The 21,944-nt window shown below is 54.3% G+C and overlaps 1 protein-coding gene across 2 annotated transcripts in view; it reads right to left on the minus strand.

Moving 5' to 3' along the window:
• LOC144949190 (insulin gene enhancer protein ISL-1-like) overlaps positions 1 to 13,565 on the minus strand; it is a 45,424-nt gene extending 31,859 nt beyond the window's left edge. Inside the window, exon 1 of one of the 2 annotated variants that reach the window (XM_078879079.1) lies at positions 12,733 to 13,565. In XM_078879079.1, coding sequence (XP_078735205.1) covers positions 12,733 to 12,939 — 207 coding nt within the window. In that variant the 5' untranslated portion in view covers positions 12,940 to 13,565. The remainder of the gene's footprint in view (positions 1 to 12,732) is intronic. The other variant, XM_078879080.1, reaches the window with a different exon arrangement.
• Positions 13,566 to 21,944: the final 8,379 nt, after the last annotated feature.

Genomic DNA, 21,944 nt, shown 5'->3' on the forward strand with positions numbered 1-21,944 from the left:
ACTGCTGGATAGAGTTGCATCCACGCCATGTTAATAGTATCGGGGGTTGAGCATACTTCACCACGCTGGTCAGTGCAGCTTGGTGAAGTTTGGTTTTGTTGTGTGGGGTGGTTAGGGGGAGGTGGCCGATTACACTCGCCACCGATTTCAACCGTGACCTGGGGAATCCAACTCAGGCTTGCCGGGTTCAGAGCACAATGCACGAAAACAGCTCCAACCACCGCGTCTCCCACGTTCTCCAGCGCCGTGCAGCGCATGTGCTCACGGCAGAGGAGTAACGATTACAATCGTTCGATGATTCATCGTTGGTAACAAAAAAATAAGCATTTGTAAATTGAGACCACAATGAACGCACGCATGCAGATACCGTACACACGTGACACTCAACGCATTTACCGGTGGCAACACTGCGCCCGGACTTAAACGGAAACTTCGATTAACACGCGGCGACGTTTCGGGCAATTGCCCTCGTTCTGTTTGGCATTGCGATCGCGATGGATTTCACTTCGCTCTCTTGCGGCTTTGGCGTCGCACTCCACCGACTTGCGGACTTACTCGTGTGTGGTGGGTGGGGGGGTTAGAGTGAGACTCTGAGCCAATGTCGGCCCTGACCCTCTCCCTAAGTCAGTGCGGTTCTTACTCTTTGGTTGTTTTCGGTAAAGTCACGTATAGGTAAAAAAAAATTCTAACAAAATAATTGAAAACAACTAAATGTCTGTTAGTTGTTTTCATTTATTTTATTTTATTTTTTTACCGACGTGACTTTTCCCGAAAAAACCAAAGAGTATATGAATCCTTGCACAGTCACGAAAGCTTCAAATCTAGAATTAAAGTGTGGTTCTTGTTATTTTTCTTCTTAACCTGGGGGTGCACCCCCCCCCCCCGCCCTGGGTACGAGATGCCCTTTCTGGTGGCGAGGCACTGCCAGATTTTTGTTGTCGAAGGCAGATCATCGAAAACACAAATTAAGCACGTACGTGCCAACTTACTTTGTTTCGCCAAACCCTCGGTACTTATTAACATCGTACATTGTTGATCGATCGACAACCGAACGGGGTGCAAGGCTGCAGTGTCGGTTAAGGACCACTCACTGCGCTAAGTGAACCCGAACTAACCTGCAAATCGACGAGCTCCTCTCGAGAACGTCATTTTGCATTCACGTCGCTCACGACGATTCGCCCCACCGAGCCCTTCTAGAATATCATCGGCATCTACACCAACGTGATTGCACGCAGTACGTTGTTAAGTATTTTATAAATGTACACGCAATGTTCCGCTAACTAAAGACATCTCTTGACAATCCTATTTAAAGCCAGCACCACCGCGGCTTATGTAAAACGTAAGGCACGCCTTATGTATTGTAAACAATTAAATAATCAGCAGCAGCAGCCAGCAGCCTCCTCCCAAATATCGGCCACACCACCTCCCCAATATCGGCCACCCACCTCTCCAATATCGGCCACACCACCTCCCCAATATCGGCCACCCACCTCCCCAATATCGGCCACACCACCTCCCCAATATCGGCCACCCACCTCTCCAATATCGGCCACACCACCTCCCCAATATCGGCCACCCACCTCTCCAATATCGGCCACCCCACCTCCCCAATATCGGCCACCCACCTCCCCAATATCGGCCACCCACCTCCCCAATATCGGCAACTCCACCTCCACACCTCCCCAATATCGACCACCCTACCTCCACATCCTTCACGCGATGGACGCCAGAGGTCCATCTCACTGCTCCACGGTGACCTGGCTCCGTGAGCCGGCTCCGTGACCTGGCTCCGAGAGCCGGCTCCGAGAGCGGGCTCCGAGCGAACTCCGTCTCCACGCAGGGCGGTCGTCTCCCCCCTCTCGGTGGGGTTCCCCACCCGTGGCTCCCCCGCCAGTTCCCGTCTCCAGCCTCGCGACATCGGCTCTGCCCGGACCCCCGCGTGCGTCCTGCCCCAAGCGACCCCCCCCCCCCCACGGCTCGCTTTGACCACGTGCCGACGTGATGACGTGACTAGGTGACGAGGACGCCTCCACGTTTGCGTGACCCCCCCTCCTCCTTCTCTCATGCGGTGCTGTTCCCCCACAGCCTCGACCAAGGCACCCCCCCCACCTTCCCACTACCTCCCCCCCACCCCCAGCCTTTGTCTTCGGAATTGGATGAACGAACCGCGGTGAATGCAATCCAGGACAAAAAGTCCCTTCCTCCGTGCCGTTCAGTAGCCGATCCAGCACACCGCCATCATCAGCCTCTCCGCCCCAATACAGTAAGAAATCAGAGCCGTCAGCCGCCGCCACCGGCCCCCTCTCGACTCCCCCGGTCACGAGATCGCGCGCGCAGATAACCCGGTGTGAGGATGGAGCGAGATCCCCGAAACACGTGGGGGGGGGGGGTGAACGGGGACCACCTCTTTCTCGTTTCGAACTACGAGTCCAAGCACGCGCCTCTCCCATGCGTCATGATGACAACAACAACAACACAGACAACGACACAGACAACGACGACGATATGGCAGTCGCCGTGGTCTACCCGCCGCTGGGCGAAGGATCAGTGCGATGTCTCTGCCGAGTGTTGTGCGATCCACGTGAGGCCCCCCCCCCTTCATCATCTCGCAGCTTGTGAGCGGCATAATCACGCAGCCGTTTAAACAAATTAATTATAGCCAAACATTTGTGTATCGATTGTTATCAATCTGTTTTAAGAGTACATAGACGCATATATATTTGCGTAAATTGTTTGATATGTTAATGAAGTATATATTTTTTTATACTTTCTATGTTAATGAAGTGGATATATACGGGATCGTGAGCGCACCGCCAACTGCTGTGACCTGGGTTAGATTCGGGGCCACAGCTCACTCCCGCGTTCTCGACACATTTACCAAGCCGCACTGAACCAGCGTGGTGAAGTATGGTCAAAAAGCCCCCCCATAAACGATACGAGTGCGTAGAATACACGCAACACATACCATTCGTATCACCGCCTTCACCAGAAAATCTGAATTTTCAGATTCATCAGAAAATCTTTAGCGCATCCCAAAGAGAAAGATCCCCCGTGTAGCCTTAACAGACTGTTGGGGCAAGTGCTGTTAGCGAGTGTCTATGAACATAAGTACAGCGCATGAAGGAAATGGGTAGCTAACACCACGCCCGGCCGCCTTTGTCTCCCCAGTGCTGATGATTACACATTTGCAACAGAGGTGAGGCCCAGAACCGATGCTAATATTCGCCACTGTCATTGGTTCGTGAGCGGGAATGGAACTCGTGTCGCCGGCTTGGGAGTGCAGTGCGCTATGCGGTGGGGTGCGGTGCCTAAAAAAACTACACTCGGACACGCAACGCGTTCGTCAATAACAACTGGCCTCGTAAGGGAACAAAAACAAAAGATATAATTGGTGACGTTTCGGTAATGGACCTTCAGCATTGCTAATAAAAGAATAAAAGAATAAAAGAATGCACACGTGGGATTTTTTTTTTGGGGGGGGGGGCAGTTCGGACCGATTTTTTTACATCTTCGTGCTGACAATAGTGACGTCACCCAATTTTTAGCGGGGGGGGGGGGGTGGGGGAGTTCGGGAGTGACGTGATTTAATAATCCGAAATGTATCAAAAAGAAAATCAGAATTTTTAAATTAATCAGAACATCTTTAGCGCATCCCAAAGAGAAAGATCCCCCGTGTGGCTTTAACAGACTGTTGGGGGCAAGTGCTGTTAGCGAGCAGCACCTATGAAGGCCGGCACGGCACACGAGGGGGTGGGTGGAACAGCAACCACGCCCGACCGAATTTTCTCTCCCCAGTGGCGATGATTTTTACACACCGCACCAGCTACTCATTTGAGGCTGAGTCGACCTAGGGGAGGCTCAGATAAATCGCCACTTGTGTTATTGGCCGGGAATTGAACTCGGGACGCCAGGTTCGTAGCGCAGCGCGCTAACCGCTACACTACCGCTCCCCACCCACAACACGTACGCACATACACACATACACACGCAAAGACAAAGATCCCCCAAATCGCCTACATAGACTGTTGGGGTCAAGTGCTGTTAGCGAGCAGCACCTACGAAGGCCGGCACGGGCACAACGAGGGGGTGGGTGGAACAAGCAACCACGCCCCGATTCTAATATTTACACACCGCACCAGGTACTCATTTAATGGTTTCATCGATCCATACAATTACGCACGCAAAGACACATTCCCCGTGTAGCCTGCAGAGACTGTTGGGGAAAGTGTGGACGGGTGGCGTGGCGAGTACAGTACTACACCCGACCGCCTTTGTCTCCCCAATGCTGATGTTTTACACGTCGCCTTCGGTACTGCTTCGATATTTCTCGCCGATTTTAACCGTGAGCAGGGAATCGAACTCGGGTCTCTACCAGGTTCGTGTGCGAACCACTACACTGCCGCTCCCCACACGCACAAAGACAAAGAATCCCCTGTAGGGGCAAGTGCTGTTAGCGAGCACCTATGAAGGCCGGAACAGCACACGAGGGGGTGGGTGGCCAACACCACGCCCGACCGCATTTGTCTCCCTCGTGACGATGTTTACTACACACCGCACCAGGTACTCGTGTGAGGCTGAGTCGACCTAGGGGAGGCCCAGGACCGGTTCAGATAATCGTCGCCGGTGTTGAATCGAACCCGCATCGCCAGGTTCGTAGCGCAGCGCGCTGACCGCTACACTACCGCTCCCCACGCACACACAGACGCACACACAGACACACACACAGACACACACACACACAGACGCACACACAGACGCACACACAGACACACACACAGACACACACACAGACACACACACAGACGCACAGACACACAGACACACACACAGACACACACACAGACACACACACAGACACACACACAGACACACACAGTCACAGACACACACACAGACACACACACAGACGCACAGACACACAGACGCACACACAGACACACACACAGACACACACACAGACACACACACAGACGCACAGACACACAGACACACACACAGACACACACAGTCACAGACACACACAGTCACAGACACACACAGACACACAGTCACAGAGTCACAGACACACAGACACACCCACAGACACACACGCACATACCGAGAAACTCGTCATGAACATCGGTGGCTGACGTTTCGAGCAATGTGCCTTGTTCCCCCGCAGAGTCGACGTCAGCGTGCACGGCGCGGGTTGTCGCGCTGCTATTATGCAGCTGACGACGTCCGACGTTTCGCTCCACGCGGCCACGTAAGCCCACGGCCGTAGTCCCGGCCAGTAAGCGAACGTTTGCAGTCCGTGCAGAGAGGTATCGTGAATAGAAGCCGCGCAGAACGCTGCATTCGGACCCATAACGTGTCTCTCTCCAGCGAACATTTACATGATGATGCATACTCGATGTGGTGTGCCCGGGTACGCGTGCGCATGCTCCTGCTGGGCCGTGTCAGACAGACACGGCTCCAATGAGGCCGTTGTAACCACGGAGACGGAATCGTCGGCGTAAGGCACTACCACGAGAGTACAACGTACATATATGGTAATCATTAACGACGTAAATAGATACGCCTAAGTAATCTTCACGCGCACACGCACACGCACCACCAAAGATAAAGATGCAGATCCATCGTACGGCCATACAGCTGATTGGGGCAAGTGGTGTTTGCGAGCGTCTACGAAGGCCGGCACAGCGCACGAGGGAGGGGGTGGCCAACACCCACGCCCCGGCCGCTTTTGTCTCCCCCAGTGCTGAAGTTTTATACGTTGCAACCTGGCACTCGTTTCTGGCAGAGTCGACCTAGGGGAGGTCCGGGACCGGTTCAAATATTTGCCACCGTTATTGGTCGTGAGCAGGAATCGAACTCGTGCGGCCCGAGTTCGTAGCGCAGTGCGTTAACCGCTGCACCACCGCTCCCCATACACCACCGCAGACATCAACGCGCGCACATGCACGACAACCACATACACCACCACCACTAGCAAAGACAAAGATCCCCCATATAGCCTTCACCAGACTGTTGGGGCAAGTGCCGTTGTGAAAGTCGGCACGGCACACGATGGGGGGGTGGGACGGTCAACACCACGCCCGGCCGCCTTTGTCTCCCCAGTGACGATGTTTACACACCGCAGCAGGTACTCATTTGAGGCTGAGTCGACCTAGGGGGAGGTCCAGGACCAGTTCAGATAATCCGTCACCGGTGTTGGCCGTGAGCGGGAATCAAACTCGGGTCTCTGCCGGGTTCGTAGCGCAGCGTAGCGCTAACCACTCCACAAAGGTCCCCCGTATAGCCTTAACAGACTGTAGGGGCAAGTGCTGTTAGCGAGCACCTATGAAGGCCAGAACGGTACACAAGGGGGTGGGTGGCCAGCACCACGCCCGACCGCCTTTGTCTCCCTAGCGGCGATGTTTACACACCGCACCAGGTACTCATTTGAGGCTGAGTCGACCTAGGGGAGGCCCAGGACCGGTTCAGATAATTGTCAATGGTGTTTGCCGTGAGCGGGAATCGAACCCGGATCGCCAGGTTCATAGTGCAGCGCGCTAACCGCTACACTACCCCTCCCCACACACCACAACACACACACAGACAGCGCCGCCAAGTTCGACGTTCCGGACTGCTCCGTCTGAGAGGAAGAGCAGCTTGATGTGGAGCCCCACGCGTGACCCACGATGTTGCGCGTCGCTTCCCATCCTCGCTGCCCCCCTCCACCCCACGTCCCTCGCTGCCCCCCCACCCCACGTCCCTCGCTGCCCCCCTCCACCCCACGTCCCTCGCTGCCCCCCTCCACCCCACGTCCCTCGCTGCCCCCCTCCACCCCACGTCCCTCGCTGCCCCCCCACCCCACGTCCCTCGCTGCCCCCCTCCACCCCACGTCCCTCGCTGCCCCCCTCCACCTCACGTCCCTCGCTGCCCCCCTCCACCCCACGTCCCTCGCTGCCCCCCTCCACCCCACGTCCCTCGCTGCCCCCCCCCACCCCACGTCCCTCGCTGCCCCCCTCCACCCCACGTCCCTCGCTGCCCCCCTCCACCCCACGTCCCTCGCTGCCCCCCCCACCCCACGTCCCTCGCTGCCCCCCTCCACCCCACGTCCCTCGCTGCCCCCCTCCACCCCACGTCCCTCGCTGCCCCCCTCCACCCCACGTCCCTCGCTGCCCCCCCACCCCACGTCCCTCGCTGCCCCCCTCCACCCCACGTCCCTCGCTGCCCCCTCCACCTCACGTCCCTCGCTGCCCCCCTCCACCCCACGTCCCTCGCTGCCCCCCTCCACCCCACGTCCCTCGCTGCCCCCCCCCCACCCCACGTCCCTCGCTGCCCCCCCACGTCCCTCGCTGCCCCCCCCACCCCACTTCCCTCGCTGCCCCCCCACCCCACGTCCCTCGCTGCCCCCCCACCCCACGTCCCTCGCTGCCCCCCCACCCCACGTCCCTCGCTGCCCCCCCCCACCCCACGTCCCTCGCTGCCCCCCCCCACCCCACGTCCCTCGCTGCCCCCCCCACCCCACTTCCCTCGCTGCCCCCCCCCACCCCACGTCCCTCGCTGCCCCCCCCCACCCCACGTCCCTCGCTGCCCCCCCCCACGTCCCTCGCTGCCCCCCCCCACCCCACTTCCCTCGCTGCCCCCCCCCACCCCACGTCCCTCGCTGCCCCCCCCACCCCACGTCCCGTACCCAATGCTGACGGATCGCCCGTGTGGATTTTTCTATTTCCCACGGCCGGTGGGTTTATTGCCACCCCACCAGCACCGCCCGTGCACATTTAGGGGTGCAATTGGGACAAAATAGCCTCTAGATATATTGATGTAGTATTTTTCTATATTGATATATATTAAAAGATGTTTTAAAATATTTTTAAATATATGTTTTAATAAAATATTGTATAGATAACCGTGTTCGTTAAAACGTGAATCGTAATTATACAAAAATGATAATTTGGTTAAACAACATCCGCACGCATTTTATATAAATATGTACAGTGTGTGTATATATGTACACGCTATAACGTGATGTTGTGTATATTGTTTAAGATAAGTCCACAAAGCTCCCCGTGTAGCCTTCACAGGCATTTGGGGCAAGTGTAGCGAGCACCTTTTGCGCGGCAGGAATGGCACTCGCCCGGCCGCCTTTGTCTCCCCAGTGCTGATGTGTACACACCGCACGAGGTAATCGTTTAAGGCCGAGTTGACCTAAGGGAAGCTCGGGGCTGGCTTAGAAATTCGCCACTGATGTTGGCCGTGAGCGGGAATCGAATTGGGGTTACCGGATTTGGAGAAACACTTTAACCACGTACACACATATATACACACACAAAACAAAGATAAAGATCCCCCTTATAGCCTTAACACGCTGTGGGGACAAGTGCTGTTAATGAGTAGCACCGATGAAGGCCGGCATAGCACACGAGGGGGTGGGTGGCCAGCACCACGCCCGACCGCCTTTGTCTCCCCAGTAACGATATTTTTTTTTACACACCAGGTACTCATTTGAGGCCGAGTCGACCTAGGGGAGGGCCCATGACCGGTTCAGATAATCGCTACCGGTGTTGGCCGTGAGCAGGAATCGAACTCGGGTCGCCGGGTTCGTAGCGCAGCGTGCTAACCACTACACTACCGCTCCCCACAATGCACACACACATACACACACGCACACACACATACACACACTTACACACACACATATACATACACACACACACAAACTTACAGTCCTACATATACAGACGCACACACACGTAGGAGTGTATGCAGTGCATACAAAAATAAAGATCCCCCGTGTAGCCTTAACAGACTGTTGGGGCAAGTGCTGTTAGCGGGCAACTATTAAGGCAGGTACGGCACACGAGGGGGTGGGTGGCCAACACCACGCCCGGCCGCCTTTGTCTCCCCAGGGGCCGATGTTCACCCACGGCAATTGGGAGGGCGCTACGAACCGGTTCAAGACATTCGCCACTAACGTTTTTCGTGGCCCTGTGCGGGAATCGAACTCGGGTGTCGCCAGGTCCGTAGCGCGCACGTGTGTGTGCGACACAGACAAAGATCCCCCGTGTAGCCTGCAACAGACTGTTGGGGCAAGTGTTGTTAGCGAGCACCTGTCAAGGTACACGTGGGGGTGGGTGGTGGGTGAGCAGCAACACAACCCGGCCGCCTTTGTCTCCCCAGTGGCGATGTTTACTACACACCGCTCCCAGGTACTCATTTGACCCGCGCCTCCGACTAGCACGCTTGGCTGCGTACCGTGCGAAAGAAGTTCAACACACACACACGCACATTGTACACACACGCACATACAACCAACAACAACAGCATGTACACAACAATTACACGCATACACGTTCACACACACATATATATATAACATAAACACGCACGTACACACAAAAACACACACATTAATGTACTATGCGTGTAAACATATACACACACACAAACACATCGGTAAAAGAATAAGCAAATAAGTTGGCGATGCTGCTGCTACTGAGTTGGCAGCCTCCCTTACGAGGAAGAACAAATAGGCGACGTTTCGTGCCATTGCCCTTCTTCATGGCACGTAGCATAGATGTAACAAGACAGGCATATACGTTCCATTGTACGCAATGTTATATACTCACAGGCACAAATGCACACACACACACACGTACACTCGTAAACACACGTATTTACGTTTATATTTACATTCACATACACGGGCTTGCACATGATGAATACAAAGATCCCCCCTTGTGTAGCCTTAACAGACTGTTGGGGCAAGTGCCGTTAGCGAGCACCTATGAAGGCACACGAGGGGGTGGGTGGCCAACACCACGACCGGCCGCCTTTGTCTCCCCAATGGTGATGCATACACACCGCACACCAGGTACTCATTTGAGGCTGAGTCGACCTGGGGGAGGCCCAGGACCGGTTCAGATAATCGTCACCGGTGTTGGCCGTGAGCGGGAAACGAACCCGGTGGCCGGGTTCGTAGCGATAACCGCTACACCACCGCACGTACACACACACACGTACACACACACGTACACACACACGTACACACACACGTACACACACACACACGTACACACACACACGTACACACACACACGTACACACACACACGTACACACACACACGTACACACACACACGTACACACACACACGTACACACACTCACACACGTACACACACACACGTACACACACACACACGTACACACACACACACGTACACACACACACGTACACACACACACGTACACACACACACGTACACACACACACGTACACACACACACGTACACACACACACGTACACACACACACGTACACACACACACGTACACACACACACGTACACACACACACGTACACACACACGTACACACACACACGTAACACAGACACACACTCAAACAAACACATGTACACACACACACGCGTACACACACACACAAAACGCGTACGCAAACACACAGTAGACACAAACACAGTACACACACAGTAGACACAAACACACGTACACACAAACACAGTACACACACACTACACACACACACCTCCACAGTACACACACAGTACACACACACACACACATCCACAGTACACACACAGTACACACACACACCTACACAATACACACACACAGACCTCAACAGTATACACACACACCTACACAGTATACACACACACACCTACACAATACACACACACACACCTACACAGTACACACACACCTACACAGTACACACACACACCTACACAGTACACACACACACCTACACAGTACACACACACACACACGTACACACACCTCCACAGTACACACACACCTACACAGTACACACACACACACACGTACAAACACAGTACACACAAACACAGTACACACACAGTACAGTACACACACAAACACACACGTGGGTTAGTGGTGACGTCTGAGCTATTCCAGGACCCCCCCCCCCACACCCATCGCCCTACACGTACTGACCAGCGCGGTGAAGTATGGTCACACAACCTCCACGACCAACACGGAGCGGAGAGGCCTTCATCTAGCAGTGGATTGACAAAGGACTGTAAATTAATATCATTATTATGCACACACACGCACACGCACGCGCGTAACGCAGATGTAATGCTCATTTTATATTACACGCATGCATACACAAAAGATAGACACACACGTATATGCGCAAATATGCAATCACACATGTGCAGTACGTCCATGCGATGTAACGGGGCGAATATGATTTTACACAAACCTATATATATGCACACACGCACACAAAGATACCCTATAGACGCCGTTCAAGGGCTGTTGGGGGGGGGGGGGGCGAGTGCTGTTAGCGAGCTCCTATTAAGGCCGGCACGACACAGTGGCGATGTTTACACACCGCACCAGGTACTCTTTTCAGGCCGAGTCGACCTAGGCGGAGGCCCAGGACCGGTTCTAATATTTGGCACTGTGCTTGAGAAATCGAACTTGGGTCACCGACGTCAGCAGCGCAGTGCGCTAACCACTGCGCCACCGCTCCGCACATACGAAGACATACAAAGACATACACATATACACACACACACATATACACATGAATGGAATGACAAATCTCCCCGTGTAGCCTACTTAGACTGTTGGGGCAAGTGATGTTAGCGAGCGCAATACAAACAAAGATACACTCACACACATACGTATATATGTACACACACTCATATATACACACAGACACATATATGTATACACACACACACACATATGCACACACACACACATATACACACACACACACGCACGTTACACATTTGAAACTGTTTACTGAAGTTGCCGTCGTCGTGTGCAATAGCGACACGGCAAAGGTGTCAGCAGCATTGGATTCAAATTCAGCCGCAGCAGCAGCAACAGCCGCAGCAGCAACAGCATTAGCTGCAGAAGCAATAGGTTCAACGGCAGCCAGTAACAGCATCAACAACAACAGTAGTAACATCAACAGTAGCAGCAGCAGCAGCATCATCAGCAACATCAACAACAGCAGCAGCATCAGCAACGTCAACAGCAGTAACAGCAACATCAACAACAGCAGCAGCAACGCCAACAACAGCAGTAACAGCAACATCAACAACAGCAGTAGCATGAGCAACAGCAGACAGCGTGAGCGGTCGGCTCCACCACCAGCACCAGCACCACCACCACCAGCACCACAAGCAGCACCACCACCAGCACCACCAGCACCACCACAAGCAGCACCACCACCAGCACCACCAGCACCACAAGCAGCACCACAAGCAGCACCACCACCAGCACCACCAGCAGCACCAGCACCACCAGCACCACCAGCACCACCAGCAGCACCACGAGAGCGACCCCCATAGCTTAGCTCCTCCACCACCACCACCACCACCACAACCACCATCACCACCACCACCACCAGCACCACCAGCACCACCAGCACCACCAGCACCACCAGCACCACCAGCACCACCACGAGAGCGACCACCACCACCAGCACCACCACGAGAGCGACCACTATAGCTTAGCTCCTCCACCATCACCATCACCACAACCACCATCACCACCACCATCACCACAACCACCATCACCACCATCACCAGCACCACCAGCACCACCAGCACCACCACGAGAGCGACCCCCATAGCTTAGCTCCTCCACCACCACCACCACCACCAGCACCACCAGCACCACCACGAGAGCGACCACCAGCACCACGAGAGCGACCACCATAGCTTAGCTCCGCCACACGCGGGTCGGTCGCCACTTACTTTTGGAGTTGTCTCCCATATCACCCATGTCCTCGTCTTCTTCGCCGTGTTTCTTCTCGCCACGGCCAACGAGCTCTCCGCCTCGATCTCCTCTGCCGAGGAGGAGGAGGAGGAAGAGGCGGCGGCGGCGGTGATGCTGGTGATGGAGAGTCCTCCTTCACGCGACGATGATGCGAGCCGCGTGCCAGGCACAGTGCACCCTGCCATGCATCTCTGGAGCTACCGCGCCACTGGGTGGCTGCGGGCAGGGGTGCGAATGTTGTTGTTGCTGATGCTGCTGGTGAAGGTTGTTGTGAGTGACTGCTGCTGCTGCTGTTGTTGCTGTTGTTGAATGTTGTATCTGCCGGAAGATGAGTTGAGTAGGTCGATAGGTAGCTGGGTGGGTTTGTGGATGCAGGAGGTTTAGGTGCGTTGGCAGGTCGGCGGCTGGGTCGGCTTGCTCGGTAGGTGTGGGTATGTGGTTAGGCGAGCAGCCGGGCTGACTCACGCGATGTTTCCTGACCGCTGCCGCATTTCCCTTCACGATTCGACTCCGTCTCGGCACCCACCACGGCCGTTCCGCTCAGCAGCCGCAGATGCAACACCCCTTCTTCAACTCTCTCTCTCTCGTACTCTCGATCTCTCTGCGTGCGCGCGCGTGTCTCTCTCTCTCTCGTACTCTCGATCTCTCTGCGTGCGCGCGCGTGTCCCTCTCTCTTGCTGTCTCTTGCTGTCTTGGGACGCTCAGGGCGATAGGCTGAAGATGGGGCAGAAGCAGCAGTAGCAGCAGCTGCAGCGGCAGCAGCGGCAAGGGGGCAAGCCGCGAGAGAGCTGTGAGCCACAATGCGAGAGCGCGCCCAGCCTTCACGGCCCCAGCACTTCGTGTGCGCGGTGTTCATTGGGCAGCCGAGGTCGGGTTTAGTTGGCGGAGAGGGGAGGGAGGGAGGGAGGCGGAGAGGGAGGGTGGGGGGAGGGAGAGGCACGGGGAGAGGGCGAGGAGGATAGGGATGGAGATAGGAGGTGAGGGAGGGTTGGGTGTTGTTTGGAGTATGCTGGTGGTTGGTGATAGCGGTGGTGGTGGTTGGTGATAGCGGTGGTGGTGGTGGGTGAGCGGTGGTGGTGGTGGTTGGTGATAGCGATGGTGGTGGGTGAGCGGTGGTGGTTTGTGCTAGCGATGGTGGTGGGTGATAGCGGTGGTGGTGGTGGTGGGTGATAGCGGTGGTGGTGGTGGTGGTGGGTGAGCGGTGGTGGTGGTGGCTGGTGCTAGCGGTGGTGGTGGTGGTGGGTGAGCGGTGGTGGTGGTGGTTAGCGCACTGTGCTACGGTCCCCACTCGCGAGCAATGACAGGGACATCGGGATATTCGAACCGGTCCTGGGATTTCTCCTAGGTCGACTCGGCCACAAATGAGCGCCTGGTGACAATGGTGTTAAACATCGAGACAAAGACGGCCTTCCTCCCCCATTCGTGTTACCGCGCCGGTCTTCATGTGCGCTCGCTGTCCAGGCTATACGGGTGATCTTTATCTTTGTTCGGCTAGCGAGCGAGAATATCGCGAACGAGGACATCGCGAATTCCGCCGTCATCACCGCGGCCGATGAAGGACTCCTCGTGGCCCTGCTGGTCAACGCGGTTTGTTTTGACGAGCATACTTCACCAAGCGGGGCAGTTTGCCGAGTCTGGTAAAGGACTGCCTCTTGCGAAATATACCACAGCGCCGCTGGCGTTAGCCCGTGGCTCGGAGTCGAACTCAGGTCGCGAAAGGGGTTTAATAGTGAAGTGAGCCAACCGAAGCGCCACCGCTCCACGTGTGTGTATGAATTTTTTTTTATGCGTGTGAGTGTGTAATAGGTGCTCGCTAACAGCACTCACCACGACGGTGTATATATGTACATCGCATCGGGCACTCATCCGAAGCTGAGTCGACCTCGGGAAGGTTGTACAGTCTCGTGTGTATGTTGAACTTCCTTCGCACCGTACGTAGCCAACCGTGCCAATGGGAGGCGCGCATCTGGGGCCGGTGAAGATGTATCCGCGTCGTTGGCCTTTTCATGTTGACAGAAGTAATGAAGACGACGATGATGATGATATCATTATTCATTCGTCGTCATCAACCATGGTCAATTCACCGCTGGATTAAGGCCTGTCTCTCTCACAGTGTCCACGTGTAGCGGTGACCTGCCCGTGTACACAGTGTCCACGTGTAGCGGTGACCTGCCCGTGTACACAGTGTCCACGTGCAGCGGTGACCTGCACGTGTACACAGTGTCCACGTGTAGCGGTGACCTGCCCGTGTACACAGTGTGTACGTGTAGCGGTGACCTGCCCGTGTACACAGTGTGCACGTGTAGCGGTGACCTGCCCGTGTACACAGTGTCCACGTGTAGCGGTGACCTGCCCGTGTACACAGTGTGCACGTGTAGCGGTGACCTGCACGTGTACACAGTGTGCACGTGTAGCGGTGACCTGCCCGTGTACACAGTGTCCACGTGTAGCGGTGACTTGCCCGTGTACACAGCGTGCACGTGCAGCGGTGACCTGCACGTGTACACAGTGTCCACGTGTAGCGGTGACCTGCCCGTGTACACAGCGTGCACGTGCAGCGGTGACCTGCACGTGTACACAGTGTCCACGTGTAGCGGTGACCTGCCCGTGTACACAGTGTCCACGTGTAGCGGTGACCTGCCCGTGCACACAGTGTGTACGTGTAGCGGTGACCTGCCCGTGTACACAGTGTCCACGTGTAGCGGTGACCTGCCCGTGTACACAGTGTGCACGTGTAGCGGTGACCTGCCCGTGTACACAGTGTGCACGTGTAGCGGTGACCTGCCCGTGTACACAGCGTCCACGTGTAGCGGTTAGCACGGCGCGCTCCCAACACGGTGACACGGGTTCGATTCCCGCTCACGGCCAAGATCAGCGACGATTATCTGAACCGGTCCGGGGCCTCCCCTAGGTCGACTCAGCCTCACACGAGTACCTGGTGCGTAAACATCGCTACTGGGAAAGACAAAGGCGGTCGGGCGTGGTCCTGGGCCACTCACTCCCTCGTGTGCCGTCCCGGGCCTTCATAGGTGCTCGCAAACAGCACTTGCCCCAACAGTCTACTTAGGCTATATGGGTATTCTTTATCTTTGGTGAACGCGATACGCGAAGGACTGCGTGGGCAGAGCTATTGGCGGTTGCGCTATGCGGATCTCCCGCGTGTGTGCGGGTCCGAAAGCAGCTCTCGGCACGTGGAGCGAAACGTCGGACACGCTGCCGAAAACGCAGCGCGGCCGCGAAGCCCCGCGCAGACACTGACACCGCTAGACCTCTGATTTCGCCGCATTATCCGGATTATAAGACGCACTAACCCCACCAGCCCCACCCCCCATCTTCTCACTCGGGTGGCCGTGTGCGCGCGTGTCGCCGGCACTCACGCGTGCCCGGCTCCTTTTAAATACGAGCCAGTTCGTGAGAGCGATGCACGATATTGCTGCATCTCAGGATGGTGACTGATGGGAACGACTTGGGGGTGGGGGGGGGGGGGAGGCTTTCATCCAGCAGTGGATTGATCATAGCCGACGATGACGATGACGGTGGCGTCAGAGTTGCGTTCATAGTCGCATCACGAGAACTGCAGCCCTCCCGGAATCAATCGGCTGCCATCATCGTCATCATGCTCAATGCAGAACGCGCGCGTGCATGTTGAACTTATGTCACACCGTACGTGCTAATCGCAGAACAACGTCGCATATCCGCCCGATTAACCGACCAGTGCAAGGCATCGTTATATATATATATGTATTTTAAAAATGTTCGCATAACCGACCTTCTCGCATATTCCGCCTACCCATCATCTCAGCTCTCTCGGCGAGTGGGAGACGGGGCGATTCCCACTCATCAACATCGTCGCGGCAAAAAATAAAAAAACGGCTCACGTTCGCTTCGTTGTTCAATCAATTGTCATCTCACTTCGCTTTCAATAATTAGCTTGATTTATTACATATATACACACACGAGATATATATGTCTTCTCGTTCGCTGTCTACGCTTCTGTTGTGGAATTCGCTACCGTTTGAAATTCGTTTATCTGATAATGTGGACACTTCTAAGCGTCGTCTAAAAAACACATCTTCGTAAGTCAATTTATTCTACGTCGCGTCTCGTACTCTCTTAGCCTTTCCTTAACCGTATTCTTACAAGACGCCTTGCGACATCAGTGAAAGGCGCATTACCAATACACGTACATTATTATTATTAAAGTAATTTATAGAGAATTAACAACGGTGTTTGGCCGTGTCGGGTGGTGGAGGATTACGACACAGCTATAACTAACGCGATCTAACCCGAAAAAACGTTATTATGAATAATATTGGTCGCGAAAGCCTACGTGCTAAACGAACGGTGAAACGTATGAATGTAATTGGCGGAGACGAGCTTTCATTAAATCGATGAGTGGAAGCAATGGGTGCGAATCTGTGATGGCTAAATTAACGACGACGATACATGATGATGATGATAAATGGATGGAATACATACTCGCGATAATCACACGTGCGTGTGTGTGCAGTTCATAAAACTCGGCGTGCCAATTTGGCCCTGCAGCTGAACGTTTTCAATCAGTGGGGACTGAGAGTTGGATTTGCGCAGCAGAGGAGAAAGACATCCATCAAGTTGACCGCTGGAGAAAGTAACAACCGAGACAGCTCAACACCCTTTCGCCAATGACACTGAAATACATACAAAAATCTGTTTAAATATGCGACGTTTCGGGCAGTCGCCCTTCTTCACATCGCATAGAGAGATAGGGAGGCGAGGCGATTGCGTTATTTATGAATGTGTCATCGATGAATTCTCATTGAACAAATTAGTTGGTGCTGCTGCACAGTAATCAACACAAAACTCGACACACTCGTCAATAACGACGCCGTGTCCTGAACAAAATATATTATGGGCGACGTTTCGGGCAATGACCCTTATTCATATACATATTTTTATTCCATTCTAAGGCCACAACTGTTGTTATTGACGAACGTGTTGAGTGCTGTTTGTTGTTGTTGTTGTTGTTGCTGCTGCTGTTTGTGTGCCACCACCAGCGGCAGTGGTAAACATTACGGGTGGAGGGGGACAGGGCGGCGTGGATGCGGGCAGCAGCATCATGGGGATGTTAATGTGATCATGTACATTCATTAAGCGCCCTCAAGCAAGCGCTCTCAGGGCGCTGTGCGTGGCAAGGCGGAAAATCATTTAACAACAACAACGAAGTAAAGAAGACGTGAGAAAGACGTTTGGAAATAACTAAAGAGACATATACCTTCTTCAACAGGTACGTTTTTATATTATTATTTCCCTTCTACGTGACTTTACCGAAAGAACCACGAATATGAATCCCTACAGTCACGAAAGCTTTAAATCAATATTTAGGTACTTTTTGTTCGTCGAGATTTTGAAGATGATTTCCTCACCCCGAAGGGGCACAGGGTCGCAGAGTTTAGGTGCCGCAATTGTAAAGGCACCGTCATCGTCACCACCCCCCCCCCCTCTCTCCATGAAGCCTCGAGGCCACCGTGCACCAAAACCACCGCGCGCCACGACCCGAGCCGCGAACAACCCCCAGACGGAGGGGCCGGGGCGAACCACACGCGCTGCAGTCCGCACGCAAACGCCCGAAGCACGCGGCCGTCGTTCTTGCCCGGACTCTAAGCCGCTCCGGAAAGTAAGACGCACCACCCACCCCCCCCCTCTCGCCCACGTGCCCTCGGTGTGTCGATCAAATTACGCAAATGTGGTCACGCTAACAAAAAAGCCTTCGACAGACTGCTGGGGCAAGTGGTGTTAGCGAGTAGCACCTACGAAGGCCCGGAACGGCACACGAGGGGGTGGGTAGGCCAGCACCGCGCCCGACCGCCTTTGTCTCCCCAGTGGCGATGTTTACTACACACCGCACCAGGTACTCATGTGAGGCTGAGTCGACCTAGGGGAGGCCTAGGACCGTCGCTGGTGTTGCCTGTGAGTGGGAATAGAACTCGGGTCGCCGGGTTTGGAGCGCAGCGCGCTAACCACTGCGCCACCGCTCCCCTCCACGCACGGACCTACAGGATCATTAGACGTGGCCTTAACTTTGGCTTTCAAATACAGGAGGGGGTTAGGGCGTCTTATAATACGGAGAATGCGGTATTATCGGAAGTTATCGATCTTAGAGCTGCGTGGATTTTCATGGTTGTGCTGCGTTTTCGGGCCTGTGCCACCGTGTATTGCTCGGCAGCATGTCCGACGTTTCGCTCCACGTGCCGGGAGCTGCTCTTAGACCCGAACAGTCGCGCGGGAGATCCGTCCAGCAACAACCGCCAGTAACCCTGCCCATGCACACACGCACACATACACTGTGTGTGCGTACGGGGGAGCCTGACTGAGTCTCAAGACGCGCTACTAGGAGGGTCCTGCCACACATTGCGATGCTTGTCCATTAATTCCAATAAAATAATGAGAATAAAAACGTCACATCTTCTTGGTTCTTTCGGTAAAGTCATGTAGAAGGGAAATAATAAAAAATAAAACTTAATAAAATACATTTCTCACGACGTTTCGGCCACAACGCAAGCAGCCGTCCTCAGGTGAAGAACAGGTCTGTCGGAAAGACAGCGTCTGAATGAACACCACCAAGCTTGGCAGCGTATATTTAACACTTGAGGACGGCTGCTTGCGTTGTGGCCGAAACGTCGTGAGAATTGCATTTTATTATGTTTTATTTTTTATTATATTATTATTTCCCTTCTACGTGACTTCACCGAAAGCACCAAGAAGGTGAATCCCTGCAGTCACGAAAGCTTTACATCGAAAAAAAAACGTCACAATCGATTCCCGTGCAGCTGATGCCGGGCAGAGATCGCTACACCGCAAGGCCGTGGTGATAGGCGGCGGCTTGAACAGAGATAGAGAGACAGAGAGAGAGCCCTTCATCCAGCAGTGGATTGAACATGGGAGCTGCTCCCAATTCAGCTTTGGAACGTCTTCGCCAACGTCCGCGCGGCGCAACGCGGAGTGGCCGCGCGTGGCTGGGGCGCTGTGTGGACGGTCGTCTCGAGTGATCGTGGCCGGGGTTAAGGGGCTGGGTCAAGTGACAGCGAGCGCAAGCCGCCCCCTAATTGTAGCGGGAGACATTCAAACTCAAAGAGGCCATTCGTCACCACCACCATCATCATCATCACCGGCATCATCATCATCACCGGCATCATCAGCAGCAGCATCATCACCACCACCATCATCATCGTCACCACCACCATCATCATCATCACCGGCATCATCATCATCACCGGCATCATCAGCAGCAGCATCATCACCACCACCATCATCATCGTCACCACCACCATCATCATCATCACCGGCATCATCATCAGCAGCATCATCATCATCAGCAGCAGCAGCACCACCACTACCATCATCATCACCACCACCACCACCATCATCATCATCATCATCGGCATCATCATCAGCAGCATCATCACCACCATCATCATCATCAGCAGCAGCATTATCATCTCCACCACCACCACCACCATCATCACCGGCATCATCATCAGCAGCATCATCACCACCACCATCATCATCATCATCATCACCGGCATCATCATCATCAGCAGCATCATCATCATCACCACCACTATCATCAGCCGTGATCAATCCACTGCGGGATGAATATTTCTCGCCCAAGCTGGCGACCACCTCTCGCGGCCCGAGCGAAGCAGCAATATCACCCCACAACACCACCCGCCTCTCTACGCGAGCTCATTTCGCAATCGCTCCTCGTCGTCCTCCGAGATGGCTGGACGACCTTTCGCCCGTCGTGTCCCTCCTCTCGGCTCGCCACTGCGTCATTACCATCGACCGACGACCACGAAATGGGCCAGGCCGCTCAGCAATCCGTCACCTCTTTGAGGCTCACAACAGCAAACTTCAGCGAAGTTCACGGCTTTATTTGAAGCTTTCGTGACTGCAGGAACCCATACTCTTTGGTTCTTTCACCTGATGACGGCTGCTTGTGTTGCGATCGAAAACGTCGTGATCTGTAAATGTTCCTGCGACGTGACTTTACCGAAAGAACCAAAGCGCACAAATATTATTGGGGTGTTTCGGTAAAGTCACGTAGGTAAAACATTTAAAATTAATAAAATAAAAATCACGACGTTTCGGAGGCAACAATCGTGCTGTGACGGTTCCACCTGAAAACGGAGGCTTGTGTTGCCTCCGAAACGTCGTGATTTTTATTTAATTTTTATTTTACTTTTATTAATTTTATTTTTTTTACCTACGTGACTTTACCGAAAAAACCTAAGAATAGGAATCCTTGCAGTCACGAAAGCTTCAAATCTAGACTCAAATGGCACGAAGTTCACGGCGTCTCTCCGGCGCCCTCTTTGCGTCGCCTCTAAGGGGGGGTTGGGATGAAATTGACGTTCGCTGTGGGGGCGGGATGGGGAGGGAGGGGATCCGACAGGTCTGGTAGTCGCTCGGAGCGGAATTTAATTGTTTTTATTTTAAATCATTCCGCCACTTCGGGGAGACCTGGCAGGGAGGGTTTCGCGTAGAATTTTCGGGGCCTTCTCATCGTCTGAAGTATCATGGAAAAAATCGTTTATTTCGTGACAACGGCGCACATCCACGAATTAACAGCGCAAAACAACTCAACGCATTCATTCAGAACAACACCGTGGCCTTCAAATCTATATTATTGATGACGTTTCGGGCAATGACCCTTCTTCACAGCACATGGCGTCGCCTACGATATATTTGTGTTCCCTTTAAGTGCCGTTGTTGACGAACGCGTTGATTGTTGTGGCTGTTTAGCGGCCTCACCAAACAATGTGATACGAAGTAGGGCCACTCCCTGAAACGTCGCCTATTATATATTGTGTTCCCTTGAAAGCCCCCCCCCCACCACCCTAGCCACACACGCACGCGCGCGCAAGCATTGTTACTGACGAATGACACTGTTGGGGGACTTCTTGCCCTGTGCGTGCGCGCGTGTGATCGTTTGTCGGCCACGCGATGTCGAATTCAGAATCCGTGCGGCGGTGTCTGGAGCCGACTCCACGAGTCGACCCCAACGCAGCCCCGTGTCCCTCTCTCGATCTAGAGCAGTGCGTCGGCGAATACCGTTGGACGCACCCGGGCACGATGCACGTACCACATTGTTGACTTTATATTGTGTATATGCTATGCGTATCGTCTCTTCCCCCACCCCCTCCCCTAC

Source organism: Lampetra fluviatilis, chromosome 53 (assembly GCF_964198595.1).
Source record: "Lampetra fluviatilis chromosome 53, kcLamFluv1.1, whole genome shotgun sequence".
NCBI classification, from domain to species: domain Eukaryota; kingdom Metazoa; phylum Chordata; class Hyperoartia; order Petromyzontiformes; family Petromyzontidae; genus Lampetra; species Lampetra fluviatilis.